At 33.6% G+C, this 16,310-nt stretch overlaps 1 protein-coding gene across 1 annotated transcript; it reads left to right on the forward strand.

The window, feature by feature from the left end:
• The first annotated feature begins 4,119 nt into the window (after window positions 1-4,119).
• On the forward strand, window positions 4,120-16,136 carry LOC130641137 (Golgi integral membrane protein 4-like). Its single transcript, XM_057447809.1, has 10 exons — window positions 4,120-4,532; window positions 4,685-4,759; window positions 4,955-5,004; window positions 5,113-5,166; window positions 11,556-11,706; window positions 12,036-12,118; window positions 12,584-12,667; window positions 12,816-12,861; window positions 13,218-14,212; window positions 15,023-16,136. Exons 1-10 carry the CDS (start codon window positions 4,358-4,360, stop codon window positions 15,302-15,304), a joined length of 1,995 nt encoding a protein of 664 aa, XP_057303792.1. The 5' UTR covers window positions 4,120-4,357; the 3' UTR covers window positions 15,305-16,136.
• The last annotated feature ends 174 nt before the right edge of the window (window positions 16,137-16,310 follow it).

Raw genomic sequence — 16,310 nt, forward strand, 5'->3', positions numbered from 1 at the left:
AATACCTTCATAATTCATAAAAAACACATAAATTTTCTGTCGATGGCCATACCAACGCAATATCGCATAATACTGCATAATACTGCATAATACCTTCATAATTCATAAAAAATACATAAATTTTCTGTCGATGGCCATACCAACGTAATATCGCATAATACTGCATAATACTACATAATACCTTCATAATTCATAAAAAATACATAAATTTTCTGTCGATGGCCATACCAACGTAATATCGCATAATATCGCATAATACTGCATAATACCTTCATAATTCATAAAAAACACATAAATTTTCTGTCGATGGCCATACCAACGTAATATCGCACATTACTGCATAATACTGCATAATACCTTCACAATTCATAAAAAATACATAAATTTTCTGTCGATGGCCATACCAACGTAATATCGCATAATACTGCATAATACTGCATAATACCTTCATAATTCATAAAAAATACATAAATTTTCTGTCGATGGCCATACCAACGTAATATCGCATAATACTGCATAATACCTTCATAATACTCTCTGTCGTTACATAAAAAATACAAAAATTTTCTGTCGATGGCCATACCAACGTAATATCGCATAATACTACATAATACCGTCATAATACTCTCTATCGTTCCATAAAAAATACAAATTTTTTTTGTCGATGGCCATACCAACGTAATATCACATAATACAGCATAATACCTTCATAATACTCTCAATCGTTCCATAACAATATTATATTTTTCTGTCAATAATCCATAACCAACGTAATATCGCATAATATTGCATGTTACCCTTATAATACTCTCTATCGCTACATAACAAATGCATTTTTTTGTAGATAGGCTATAACCAACGTAATATGCCACATTATATTCCGCAGTAGAAACAAGTGTTCTCCCTGGAAATGACGTATCAAAATTTCTAAAGTAGACCAATTAATGCAAAGTGATCACATATTGAAAAAAACAACAATTGAGGTTGAGTATACATCCATTTACCAATAGAAATGATATTATGGCAAAATTCTCTTCGCGGACAAACAGGCAAAATACCGCTATTATTAAAAAGACTAACGATATCATACGTCTATTGGTTTTTCGGTCAGTTGCTCATAAAGTTGATCTTGTTAACTCACCATATGATTTTTTAACAATAGCCAATAATACTTACATTATTTAGAACTATTTTCAGCTTTTGTACTCTGATCCTAACTTCAATGGAATATCAAATCTACGGAGACTCTTTAAATGAGATAAATTTTATACTTATGCCTTTTTGGAACATCTTTGTTCCATGTAAATAGAAGTTTTGACTTTTAATTTGGAATTCTTCCATATCTGTTAAAAAAAGTATTTTTTCTTTTTCCTAATGATACGTTATATTACTGACATGCCTTCTACAGAATTTCAGCCTAAGAGCCTTTGCCGATAAAAAGTTATGACCTGTGAAATTTTAACTACAAACAATGGAATAATTTCATCGTAAACGGCTCTAAACTTTAATGTGATATAGCTTCTCTACGGCAGCAGCTTCTTCAGTCGGACAAAAATCATTGGAACATTTAAATTTTTATGCATCTAAGAATTTATTTGGTTTAAGAACTAATCAAGCTATACTATTGAAATACTGCCCCGAAAAAAAGACATAGAATTTACACTTTTGCATGGTCTGAAATAAAAAACACACGTAATGTCTTTGGATTGATTGGCCTGCTTTAGCGCTTTTGATGCGTCATTTTCAGGGAGGACACTTGTTTCTACTGCTGCACGATAAGTACATAACAGTAAAGCCCGGTAAATTTATAGTATAATGCCTTGCCTCAGATTGGCATTTTTTAGGACTTGTGATATGTAATTTCGCGGGGGTATTAGTCCAAAATATCTTTTCTATTGGCTATCGGTGGGCATAGAACACCACCGCCTGTTCAATATATTGTACAAAAACGCCTCTTTGTTTAGCCTGCAATAGGGCCGTTATTATGTCTTGTTGCAAAAGGATATTTGAGCGAAATATCGTTTCTGTTTGTGTATGGATGTGTATCCAACCTCAAACTTTGTCTACTTTATAAAAACAGCTTTCCGTAAATGGCAGTTATGCGAAATATTCTGGAATAATACGTTGGTTATGGCCATCGACAGAAAAAATATGTATTTTTTATGTAACGACAGAGAGTATTATGAAGGTATTATGCAGTATTATGCGATATTACGTTGGTATGGCCATCGACAGAAAATTTATGTACTTTTTTTGATTTATAAAGGTATTATGCAGTATTATGCAGTATTATGCGATATTACGTTGGTTATGGATTATTGACAGAAAAAATATGTATTTGTTATGTAGCGACAGAGAGTATTATGAAGGTATTATGCAGTATTATGCGATATTACGTTGGTATGACCATCGACGGAAAAAGATGTATTTGTTATATAGAGAGGATGTCGGATAATGCGGTTTCATTTGTCGGGTCCATTTGGTTGGAGAAGTATGACTGAACGTCTGTCGGCTTTTTATGTCGATAAAGTATGAAGGTTGTTAGTTATGTTGTACGTCGTGTGTCGGGACCACTTAGCCCGGTGCTAAATGAAGTCGTTGCCGTGTTCTCATATGTCAAAACAAAACAAATCAAGAACCACTTCTGAATTTCACTCACTCACACTTCCTGCTCTTTGTCATGTAGCTTTAGCTACGCAGCAGTGATTGATTTTTGCATGATACTTGCAATTTTTTTTGTATATATCGCCGGTATATCAGGAAGTTTGTTAAGTAGATTTTTACTGAGGTTTGGTTGAAAGGAAATTTAGCAGCCAGCTTGCCATTTTTTATGTTGAAACCAGCGTTTACTAGCCGTCAGCAGCAATCAGCAGGCGGATGCAATAATTTTTTAAAAGTATACACCATGACCTTATTATTCTTATCATCTACCCTAATATTGCCTGTAAGGACTAAAACAGGTAACTATCAGTATTCACAGAATGATCAGAGAACCAACAGCAAACGAGCGGTCTATAGATGGATTCCAGCATGACGTTATTTGTTTACTTTTCAGCGGTAAGCTCTTTGACTCTGACCTTGGCGTGACAGACAAAAAATGCTAGGATTTGGTGAAGGAAAGTCTTTTCCCATGGATTTCTTCTCTTGGAAACATTGTTGAGGTTATAAACTATTATCAAGTGATAATTAATGAACTGATAATTACTTTGCTTCACCTAACAGCCCATCTTTTTCCTGCCACGCAAACGCCAAAGCCAAAAGCAGAGCTTGCTGCTGAAAATGTACACAACTATTTAAGACCAAGAGTCAACAGCGAACCAACAGAACAACCAGAAAACTGGCAGCGAATGAGCTCTTACATGTAAAGTTACATTCGAGCGGTACTGTACGCGATAGTTATCACCGTCGCATGAGCTTTTGGTAGAGCAAAACTTTCGTTGTTATTGTTAACCTATTGTTAAATACATTAGCTATTAGCTATTTCTGCATGTTGAAAACAATAGAGTTCATGTCTTGTTTGCGAAATTTAATTAGCTCATGTGAAGTCCGTTTGTCTTATTGTTATATTTAATTGCTGTAGTTGTCAAATAAAATTTAACCAAGATTTAAGTATCTTTTGTTTTTAATCACAAACGGCAATGTTAAACCATTTGTTTATAAATTTTTAAAACGCGATAGAAATGCTTTTTTTAGATCGCATTTTGTAATTAAAAGGCTAACAGTCCATTTGAAAATTGGTGAACAATGACATTTAAAGATTGGCTACATCTTTCTAATCTGTCACGTTCAGCAAGAAAAGTATGACAGCAAAAAAAAACATACTGTAAATGCTGAATGTGGATAAAGTTTATACATAATATAAATAATATAGATACTATAAACAACAGACCGTTGTATTATCTTATGTAAAGATCTTAAAGTTACCCTATAATTAAGAGGCCTGGGATGAGCAAACAAGTGCCATTTTTACATAAATGAATTAATTTATATCAAAATGGACTTGTTTGAATTGATTCACAATACCTTTACATTGGTAGAGTTTAAATCCATTTTCCTTGACAGTTCTAAGCTGCATTACTCACATGTGATATTATAGTTTATGCCTATTATAAAGTCTAAAAATCTTGAAGAACTTGTTAAAAAAGAGCTTTAAAAAATCAAGCATTAGTTTAACATCAGTTTAACATTATTTTCACATTCCTTTAAGTTCTGTTCAATTATTAATGAGACTGAAACTTGTCAGATTATAATATTTAATAAATGCGAAAAAACCTAAAAATTCCAGTTAAGTTGATATTAACTGCAATGATAAGTTCTTATTTTTTTAGAGAATATGTAAATAAACTTCTTTGCTAAAATGAGCCTGTACAGGAGAGGAAATACAGGTGTGCTTCTAATTTCCATTGGTGGCTTGTTGTTGCTTTGTTACTGTTATTACAGTATGAGCGATTTGACAGAAACGGTTGACCGAAAGGAAAGAGAGCTGAGGAAACAAATAAGAAATGGCAAAACTTTACGAGAACAACTTAAAGGTATATAGTTTACATAATTTAACTATAATAAGGTACATTATATGATATGTTTTTTAATGCAAGTTTGGTATGGTAATGGTATAACTGTCTTAAAGCATGTGGTATGTTTTTAAGTACAAGTTAGTCATAATTTCTTTGATTGTTTTTTTCAGTTGTGTACCAGCACACATCGAAACTAGAAGATGCGTTAAAAAATGAACGGGAGAATCATAAAGAGACAAAGCAAGGTAACTATATATTTACATAATTTGAAAAAGAAATTAAGATCATTTAATTCTTCTATATTTTGAGTTTTTACATTGTCTGCGAATTTCTAGAGTAAATTTAAACATGTTATTATAAAAGTTTACGTTCATACTAAGTTGTACATTCAGAAATATACCAAGTGAATCTCATATATTAAGGAAATTTCCCTTTTTTAGAATTAATGGTTAAGGTGGAAATGTTTACACACAATTTAACAAAAACAAAGGTATGTATGTAAACAGTTGTAGACCACTGCATGTTTCGTATATAATGTCATAAGGGCAGCTTTTGTTGTAGGTTCGACCTATTGTAATGCACCTTTTTATGGTTTTAGCATGAGGCAATGAACAGATTCAATGCACTGGATACAGATTATAAGATGGCGAAAGTAAGTGTTGGTTTATTACTAAGTCTTCGCAATGAGACTATTGTTTTATCAGTTTTACATCAATTAGTTTCTTAAAAAATTAGTTTCACTATTCACAAAATTAATTTTCACAATAATTCAGATCCTTTTTTTTAAGATGATTTACACTATTTTCTACTGAAGGCAATAGGTGCAAAAATACTTTCCTGAAATAAGTGAAAATCTCCTTCAAAATCATGAAAATCTTTTTCGAAATGGTGAAAATCCTATTCAAAATGGTAAAAATCTTTTTCAAAATGGTAAAAATGTTTCCAGAAAAAAGAGAAAATATTTCTCAAAATACATGACCCTAACCGTATTTCCAGGGTATTTTATATCTTGTATCGGCCACAAGAACACAGCGAAAGGCTATGACCACAAAGTGTAAAAGGGCTTATAGTAACAAGGTACAAGACCTCATCTCTTTTAATTTTCAGAAAATACAACTGAATTGGTATTTGGTAGGTGAATTAATAAAAAATTAGCTATTTTAGCAATATTACAGAGTTAGAGACTTGCCCTTATATACCCAGTGCACACAGCCCCGCCCAGCAAACTATTGTTGGAACAAGTTTTTACTTTTGTGCCACAGATTCAGGACGTTAATCAATCAGAATATAGTGTTTCAAAATAAACGATGGCTTCGCTACCTATTGGAAAACAGACTTTAACGAAAAACGATTTCTCACTCCTTTAAACTTCCTAGCAGTTATTACTGGAGAAAGTGTCAATAGCGATTCAACATGAGCAAATATGAAATCATTTAACTCTAAAAAAGAAGTAACACAAAGAGAAGTTCATTTTTATTTTTCCGCATGTGATAAAAATTACGGTATACAAATACTTGGCCGAGTTGAAGTTCTTATGTGGCGACAGTCCCAGAAAATCAATCAAGTAGTTGAAGTATGACCACAAAATTTTCCAGTCAACTGCAATCCACACTCAGAGCAAAACATGATGAATATATAATAAAGCTAAAGGACAATGTCCATGGACTATTCCCTGGACTGTCCATTTCATTCTCTTTACTTTACTTTTCCCGCTAAAAAAGGGAACTTGAGGGTACCACCATTATACTCGGCACCAGACCTTAATTTGTCCCAGTTCTATTTAGAGAAACATTTTCACCATCTCTCTGGAAACATTTTTACTATTTCTCGGTAAACATTTTTACCATTTTGAATAACATTTTTACTATTTTGAATAACATTTTTACTATTTCAGCAAACATTTTCACTATTTCGAATAACATTTTCACCAGTTCGAATAACATTTTTACTATTTCGAAAAACAGTTTCGCACAATTTGGAAAAAGATTCTTCACGCATATTAGCTTCCGTAATTTTCCCTTTTGATTTATATAGAACTATATTATGCAATAAAAAAAACGTTAACTTCATCACTGGTTATTTTACACATATATTTTTTATAAGAAACAGAGCAAAGGGCCTAGTAGTCAAGTTTATGTGATTTCTTAGGAATGAAGGGATAATTTATTTAATATTAAATATTGAGCTTGCAAGTGTCATCATTTATAAGAAGAAACCTCATCCATTGTTGAAAACAAATGCAACGAAGGAATCAGACATACTATTTATTTTCTACTGATGTCTATTGTTTTTTTTGCGCTTTTAATTTAAATTAACGAATTGATATTATTTGTTCCCACTAAAATGAAATAAACGAAAAACTTTTTGACAATAAGGCTCATTTCTTTATTCTTGTTACATTATTCAGTATCTTAGAAAGTTTTACTCAAGTTATTTTACTTTCTAAAGTTTCTGCAGTAGAGGTTTCGCATTATGGAGCAGGCACCATATCTTTTAAGATTTATTTTGGCATTATTGATCTGTCAGCAATTTTTGCAACTTCTCATCATCATCATCATTCTCGGCTTAACGTCCGTTTTCCATGCTAGCATGGGTTGGACGGGGTATATTAATGACCCTCTTCCAATCTGATCTAGACTGTGTTAGATCTAAACTCAACTTCCTCTCTATCAAGTCTGTCCTTATAACCTCCTGTCAAGTCTTTCTCGGTCTGTCTCTGGGCTTTGCCCCAGGAACTATTAAGTCTCTACACTTTCTTACCCAATTATCCTCCTCCATTCTTTCCAAGTGCCCCAGCCAATTCAATCTTCTTATCTGGATAACATCTTTAATTCTACAGAGACTTAGCCTGCTTCTTAGCTCATCTGAACTCTTTCTGTCTCTTAGACTGGCATTACACATCCACCTAACCATTCTCATATCATTCCTTTCTAAACGGTCAAGATCTTCCTGCTTCACTGCCCATGTCTCACTACCGTACAACATAACACTTCTTACACAGGCCTCATACAACCTACCTTTTACCTGAATTGACAGGACTCTGCTAGTCAATAAAGGAAGTAACTCTCTAAACTTTTTCCAAGCAGAACCTATCCTGCAAGTAACACTTCTTCCAACACCCCCTTCACTGCCCAACATATCACCTAAGTAACAGAAGTTCTTAACTATCTCTAACGAGCCACTGTTGTACATCATTAAAGCTGGAAATACTTTATTCTCTATAATCTCACCTTTGCAACGCTTGCATACAAACTGTATGCCAGCTCTTAACCTTCCACTAATACTACTGCACTTCTTATGTACCCAATGCTTGCAAGTCTGACAAAAAATTGAGTTACTACCAACCCCTTTCCTGCAAACTCCACAAGGCCACTTTCCAACTACAAGGTCACACTTGGCTGCAATGCTACTTATCATGACTTTAGACTTGCTGTGTTTACCTTCAACCCTTTCTCTTCTACTACCTTTCTTCCACTTCTCAAACTTTTCAACTAATTCTTCCATCGACTCTGCTATGAGAACCAAATCATCTGCATACAATAACTCCCATGGGCAACCTGTTCTGAACTCCATCGACAGTGCTTCTAAGACTAGAATAAACAACAAGAACTAAATACAGAACCCTGATGTACACCAATATTTACACTAAATTCATCACTAAGTGAATCGTTAATCCTGACACGACTTCTAGCATTGCTGTACATAGACTGAACCATCGTAACTAGCCACTCATCCACACCTAATTTTCTCATAGCCCACCAAATAACTTTACGTGGCACTCTATCAAAAGCTTTCTCTAAATCTACAAAGGCAAAATAGAGATTCTTTCTCTTTCCTAAATACTTTTCCTGAAGCTGTCTGAGTAAAAATATTGCATCTGTAGTGCCACGCCCTGGAACAAAACCAAATTGCATCTTATCTATATCAATTCTTTCTCTAAGTAACTTATCAATCACTCTTTCAATAACTTTCATTACTTGATCAACCAACTTCAAACCTCTATAGTTACCCCTTTCTAATGCATCACCCTTGCCCTTGAAACAATTCACTATTACACTCGACTGCCACTCACTCGGAATAGCACCATCCTTTATAATCTGGTTAGCAAGACTTGTAATAAGCTCAACTCCAATATATCCAGATGCTTTTACCATCTCTGCAACAATACCTGATACTCCTGCAGCCTTGCCAATCTTCATTTTCCTAATAGCCTCCACTACCCATTCTGTCTTGATCTGCATGGCTGGCCCTTCTACGACATCATCATCAGACAAATTATCCTCGTCCCAATCAAACTCAGTGTTAAGCAACCTCTGATAATGATTCTTCCAAGCTACCCTTTTCTCCTCCTCTGTGCTAGCCAAAACACCTTCATCATTACGTATACACTTCTCACCTACAATATCTTGATTAGTCTTCTTCATTTGCTTTGCTATCTTGAATACCTCATTGCGCTGGTCTTCCCTTCTTAACACATCTGCAAATCTGTTTCTCTCTGCTTCTGATTTTGCCTTATACACTGCTGTACGAGCCCGACGCTTAGCTTCTAAGTAAATATTTTTACTACCACCTGACTTCCACTTTTTCCAAAGTTTCCTCTTTTCCTTTATACACTGGTCAACCTCATTATTCCACCACCAGGTCTGTCTATGTCTAGCTGGTCCTTTTGTCCACCCACAGGTATCATCAGAAGCTTCTAGAAGACAATTCTTCAAAGTAGTCCAAGTACTTTCAACATTGTCACTATCACATTGACTATTGTAGGCTAACTGCTGAACTTTTGCACTAAATTGTCTTGCTACAATCTCTTCCTTCAGCTTCCAGACTTTTCGACGGGGCCTGTACTTTCCCTTGGCTTCTCTGACACTCTTCAAGATAATATCACAAACCAGCAACCTATGCTGGGAAACACACTCTTCCCCCGATATAACTTTCACGTCCTTCACCACTTTCTTGTCTGACTTTCTAACCAAAAAGTAATCTATCTGTGTCTTACAACCACCTGACTCATATGTTATCAGCTTACTCTGTCTCTTACTGAATGATGTGTTGCAAACCACCATGTCCGTTGCCATTCTAAACTCAAGCAATCTCTCCCCTTCCTTATTTCTGCTCCCAAATCCATAGCCTCCATGCACACCTCTATAACCTTCAGATGACTTCCCAACATGACCATTAAAGTCGCCGCCCACCATGACAAGTTCAGTGTCTCCAAACTTTGATGTGACTGCTATTAACTCATCATAAAACTTATCTTTATCTTCGTCACTGAGTCCACACTGTGGAGCATAAACTGACAGAAAAGTGACAATCCTATTACCTATCAAAAACTTTATCACTATAATACGATTATTAACACGCATAACATCTATTACTTTTTCTACCCACTTCTCTGCAACGAATATGCCAACTCCTCCATATCCATCACTATTACCAATCCAAAAAAGCTTATACCTTGCCCTCCTACCTTCCACAAATCTCACTGAAGCTCCTCTCCACCTAACTTCCTGAACACAACACATATCAACAGATCTACGTTCTAACATTTCAACTACTTCACCTTCTGATTGGACAAAATTATTTTCTTCTCTCTATTTCGAATACAATTTGAAATACTTCTACTCACTCTCGAACAAAAAGAGAAAAAATCAGAGACGAAAATTAGAAAGAACATCAGCCCTTCAAGCAAGTTACAGTTCCAAGTTATTGGGACGAGCCTGGGACGAACAAACAATATGGCAAATTAAATAATTATGGCAAAAAAATTATATTAATCAATTTACCTTTATAAATCTATGCATTAATAAAGTTTGTACAATCCTAACAGGTCCAAAATTACTGATAACAGAAAATATCAAAACTTGCTATTCCTTAAATATCACATCATAATTTATGCATCATAATTAAATCTGAAATTTTTTAAATGTTAATATCTTAAAACGAAAAGAGCTTTTTAAAAAATTTAAAAAGACCAACTTTTTAATCCTTATAAAATAAGTACAACATCATTTTATATATTTGGTTCCCTTTAAAGGAGCCCCTAATGTATAAAATGATGTTGGACTTATATTATAGAGCTTAAAAAGTTGGATAACAAGTCTTTTTTAATTTGATCTGCCTGTTGGGTTCAATTAAATTTTGTAAGTGTACATATAGGGTAAATACAAGCTTACCCAGAAAATTAAATTGCAAACCAAGTTGCAGATCTTGAGTTATTGAGTCATCAGCAAAAAATTAAGAGGCCTATAGGACGAGAAAACAAGTGTTATTTTGGCAAAAAGTTTATGTTAACCAATTCACCTTATAATATCTATACATTGATAAAATTTGAATGCATATTCTGTAACAGGTCTAAAATTACTGATGACACAAAATGTCAAAATTTGCTATTACTTAAATATGACATCATAATTTATGCACATAATTAAATCTGAAATTCTTTAAATGTGAATATCTTGAGAACAGAAAGAGCTTTTTAAAAAATTTGAAAAGAATTTTTAAAGATTCTCTTTAAGTAATTGATTTTTTATAAAACAAAATATGTGTATATCTGCTACATACAAGTCCTTGAAAGGATGTTAATCGAGAATAAAAAACTCATCGAATGAATGGACTTGCTAACGCCGAAAAATTAAATATTTTTTTTATGAAAATTAATTCCATCAAAATAACATATAGCCAGGTAAGCACTTGAAGCATGTGTACCGAGTTTAACCAGACCAGGATGCAAAAATGTGGACCGTTGTTTTGTTTATGTTGTATAGAGCATTTCTGTTTTGATCAGACATAAGAAGCAAAGATGGAAGGTGGTTTTAGTGACACGTTGAGTCATTAGGACGCATCAAATGCACTATGTCATATTAAATTAACTTTTACCTAATAAAAAGTTGATATTTTGTAGAGAAAACATTGGCAAATTAAAAAAGGATATTTATTGTGAGACGAATTCTGTAATTTGTGTAAATAAACTTTTTTTAAATGTGCACTTGGTGTTGTCGATTCGCTGAGATTTTTGACGTGTGAAATTTTCGGTTCATGCAGGCCAACCATGAAGAAATGAAGCAGAACTACCTTGCTTTGCAGCAAACTTATTCAAGATTGAGCACCGAACATACTCGCCTGTCTGCTGAATATAAAGAAGATTATAGAAAGTTAAAGGATTCCAAAGAAAGCGAATCGATCAGTCTGCAAAGTAAATAGTTCCTTATACTTTTTTTATAGGCAACTAAGGTTTAGATAGGACTAAAGTCTTTATTTTTTTAAAAACTTCAGCACTAAATAACAGTATTTATTTATTTATTTATTTTATTTATTTAAAAATATTTACAGGGTGGCTACCGTCAATTTAAAACATAAATTATTATTAATTGGAGCCCTGTAATCAAAATATTTTTTTGGAACCAAAAGTTCACAGAAGTCATTAATTTGGTTTAATAAAATGTCCTTTTTTGTTGCTGCAAATTACTGAAAGTTAACATAAACACATCTTTTGTTTAGTTATTGTTTGAAATTTGCATTTAGGTCGAGTGCAAGAGTTATATAATCAAAGAGTCCAGTACCAAGAATTAGCGAAACGTTTTGAAGAAAACTACAAAAGCACTGTGGTAAGTTTGGGTCTATTACTTTAAGCGTACCTTCATGATTACAATTTTTGCGGGTAAATAATTTTCCAGATTATAGAAATACATTTTGCAGGTAATTAATGATATTAATGAACGCAGATGATTCTTTTTTGGATTTTTGAAAAAAAAAGCACCTCAATAAAACATGAACAGGAGTACACTTTTAATGATCCTTTGTTATGATCAGAGGCAAAATCATTCCATTTTCTTGCCATGTATTTATTTGCTCGAGTATTTTACGAATGTATTTTAAGAACTGTTAGAAATTTCCTCGATGTTGAATCTCATTAATTTGTTATAATGGAAGAAACGAAATTGTGATGGATTAGTTAAAAAAAAGAGTAAAATAAGATTTAGATTTAATTTTCTTTTTCTTTAATATGCACATCTACTTTCACAAACTAACTTACGAGAGGCACTTATTCTTTGTTCGACTTGTCGTTTTAGGATCGCTTGGAACAAGTTACCGAGCTTGCGCGGCAATATCAAGACCGAGTGAAGTTATACGCTAAAGAAGTACGAAATGTCAAAGTAAGTTGTTTTATTTTATTGTTGTTGTTGTTGTTGTCGCTGTTGTTATTGTTATTGTTGTTGTTGTTATTGTTGATGGTGGTGGTGGTTGTGGTGTTTTGTTGTTGTTGTTGTTTTGTGTGTTTTCACTTTATATTTTTCTTTTTAGAATGAACTTACTGTTTGTAGATTTGGCTCAAGTAATAACTACACACGTATGTTTGATACTTTATCACTTCATTTTATTAAGTTTCATTTTAATACATTTTTAAAAAAACAAATTTATGATTTATAGTGTACCTGAGGAGCTACAATGGTTGACCCTATGGCCAATAAAAAATTTGGCAAAATTGACTATTAAAATTGTCTATGTTCGATGCAATTTATGTCTTAATAAAGCGTAGGCCTTGCTACGGCTGTGCATTTTGGAGAAAAATGTTAAAAGAAATCGAGTCTGGCCTATGCTTAAAAATACCAAGTTTTAAATATTTCATGCGTATAAAGAAAAAAGGGTGTTGTGCAAACAAGCTTTCGTCTTTATCCTATTTCTGTAGCAAATCTTACATTTCAGGTACCGGAGATAAGAAAAACACTCCAGATCAGTTGGATCGGGATGATGCTAAGCTTGATGAGTTGGAAAATATTTCGAAAAATCTGACATCCTCAAAAAATGACCGTGCATTAGAGGATACACGTGATGTAAATTCATTACCTAAAGATAATGGTTTAAAACCATCAATTAGCGACACTATGTCAACTGTAGCATCGGTTCCTGCAGATGACGCGATTGTTAAACGAGTTTTTGCCGGAGTAACCGAGAAAAAACCTCAAGAACTTGATAATTCAGTCAGCGAGAGAAACCGAGACGAAGTATTAGAGAGCAATGCCAATCAGTTTATAAATAAACAAAGACAATTATTTAAAGACGGTTTACCTGGAGCAAGAAAATATGACCATCAAGGTAGTGATGACGAGAAAACCGTTAAAGAAGAAACTTCGAAATTGACTGAAGATGACGTCATCAGAAAAAAGTACGGGAATAATAGGTACGTAGTTAACGAAATAATACGAGGAAAAGACGAAGAACCGACTATCAAAGAAAACAGCCGGTACCGTCAACTTGCCAGCGATGATAAAGATAAGTTAAGCCCGTTAGCACAGGCGCAACAAGAAGAAACACAAGAAAAACAATCTTTATATCAGTCAACTATACAACCCATCGCGCAGAAAGATGATCATTTTGAAGAAGAAAACCAAAAAATCAGAGAGGACAGAAACATTCGACCAATAAAGAAAATTGGTGGGTTGATCGATGGAGGACAGAAAATAAAATTTAATTCCGATACAGACTATACATTAAAAGACCTTAAAGAACCTAAAAATGTACAGGCTTTAGAAGCGAAAGCTAGAGTTAATCAATTAAAACCACCCTCCAAAGATATAGCCAATGAAGAAAACAAGGTAAAACCTATAGCGCAGATGATGATAGCCCCGAAACAACAAATGCCCATTCCGAATAAACGTATGCCTGGTCTTTTCAAGAAGTTTCTTCGCCCGAGAATAATGGTTAGTTTAATTGTATGATTTTATGTCTCTATGTCTGTCTCTACGTGTCTGTCTGTCTCTCTGTGTGCTGCCTGTCTCTCTGTTTGTCTCTGTCTGCTTGTCTCTCTGTCTGTTTTTCTCTGTCTGTCCTTCCCTTCAGCTATTTGTCTATTTGACAAAGAAACAGATAAGAATGAAAGGTAAATTTACATAAGATTTGGAACAAAACATGCATTTTAAATATGATATAAAACTTGGAATTACTTAATACTTGACATTCAGCTTCCCCTAGATTATTTTCGACAGAATTATTTCGCAAATCAGTTAATCAAAAATTTTATAATTTATTTTTGAAAATCAGGCAAAATAACACTTTTTTCATGGCAATTAATTTGGCGAATATGTCAATTTTTCACAAAATTTGCAAAAAATTCTGCGATTAAAATAATTTTCTAATAGCACGCCTAATTTCGAATTTAGCCGCCACACTGGTTGTTTCTATGACATAGTCGCGAAATTTAAACATGTAAAAGTTGACTTGTAAATGTTTACAACGGACATAGAATTTCAGGTGTTGGTTTTGTTGAAACATGCTAATTGTTGTTGACGCCAGCCTGACTATTTTTTCATAGTAAACTTCGTGCGTACTAAAAAATATGCGGTGATCACACGAAAATGGAGTATAAGTGGAAACCTGATATGTAATAATTTTCTAGTATTTTTATCGTACTCTTTAAGTAAATCTCTTTGCCCTTATTTTTACGGCTGATCTCTATTTCTCTCTTGATATTGTTTGTTTGTTGTTTTTTGTAATTATATTTCTTTATTTAGAAAAGCAAGGACGATTTCGTTAATAAAAAAACCGGCGTATATGAGCAGAAAGATATCTCAAATGAAAATGATGAAAATAAGCTTTCGCAATTGAACAAACCAATGATTCAGAATAAATTTGAAGCGAACAACAACAAAGATGAAAGAATGGATGTGAAAGGTGTCACGCTTGAAGATGACGAGAATGGGGATCAGAATCTTGATCATCAAGCTGGACAACAGAATGTACAAGGTGGCGATGATGATAGTGATGAGCGAGATGTTGAACAGGAAGAAACATGAAGTGAAAAAGTAGCTGTCGCTGTCCAATTAAACTCCACCTCGAATTTACCGAATCCAAACCCAAATCACGCATTGCATACTTTTGTTCAAGAGTACCAAGATTGAATTTTACGGAACAATAACAGTTTGTTAGCTAAAAAGAGTGTCATAACGTTTTTATTATTCACCCGTAGGGCTGCATAAAAACGTTAGTTATGCTAGTGCGTCATGAGTTTCTCTCTCTTTTTTTTTGTATTGCGCACTCAAGTTTGTGCATGTAATTTACCTTATTGGTAAAAAAAGTTGGCAAAAATCAGAGTCAAAATATTGATTTGAAAAAAAAAACGAAAAAAAAGAAAAATCGGTAAAAAATGATAGCTGGGGAAAAAATCGGCAAAAATGGTTGGTTGGCAAAAAATATTAATCACTCACCAAAATTTAGTAACTGCCGGCTTTTTTTGTTTCCTTTTAACGCATATTACTGTATATCCTTGATTAGGTGTACCCATATTGATTAAGCGCCCCACCCTCCCCTTCGATATTTCGAAAAAACTTGTCTAATCAAATACGTTTTAGTATCATAGGCGTTGTTTGTACCTGTTAGCACGTAGAGCAATACTTTTTTGATATCCGGCCTGGGCGGTTGATTGAGCACTCACGTGACTTCAGTTTTTACGGACGCTCTGGTTTTTTTCTTATGAATTTTTCACTATCCAGGAATTGTTCCGTTTTAATTTTATAACGCATTGCAACACTGGAATTTTCATAGATCTATTTGTAAAATTAAGTTTAGTAAATATTTTAGAAGTTATTTATATTTGCCCATGAAAAGATGACGTCAACTATTTATAAATGTTTTTTTATTCAATCGCGTTGCTGATAATTGTGGAAACACCAGGGATAAATTGTTTTAAACAATTAAAATGTTCTTCTAATTTCAGAAATTAGGAAAAGCTACTTATTATTACGTCAGCAAAAGTTGAGGCAGAAAATTCCGTGATGTTGAAAAATTTCCAAAAATTTCAAC

The sequence above is a fragment of the Hydractinia symbiolongicarpus genome, chromosome 4, assembly GCF_029227915.1.
Source record: "Hydractinia symbiolongicarpus strain clone_291-10 chromosome 4, HSymV2.1, whole genome shotgun sequence".
Taxonomy (NCBI): Eukaryota; Metazoa; Cnidaria; class Hydrozoa; order Anthoathecata; family Hydractiniidae; genus Hydractinia; species Hydractinia symbiolongicarpus.

What these genes read in the sequence shown, in the direction of transcription:
- LOC130641137 (XM_057447809.1), top strand. Translation starts at nt 4,358, where the DNA reads ATGAGCCTGTACAGGAGAGGAAATACAGGTGTGCTTCTAATTTCCATT. An exon ending in CGAATCGATCAGTCTGCAAA is followed by an intron (nt 11,707 to 12,035) that starts GTAAATAGTTCC and finishes ATTTGCATTTAG; the next exon opens with GTCGAGTGCAAGAGTTATAT. An exon ending in AAGAAGTACGAAATGTCAAA is followed by an intron (nt 12,668 to 12,815) that starts GTAAGTTGTTTT and finishes TTTTCTTTTTAG; the next exon opens with AATGAACTTACTGTTTGTAG.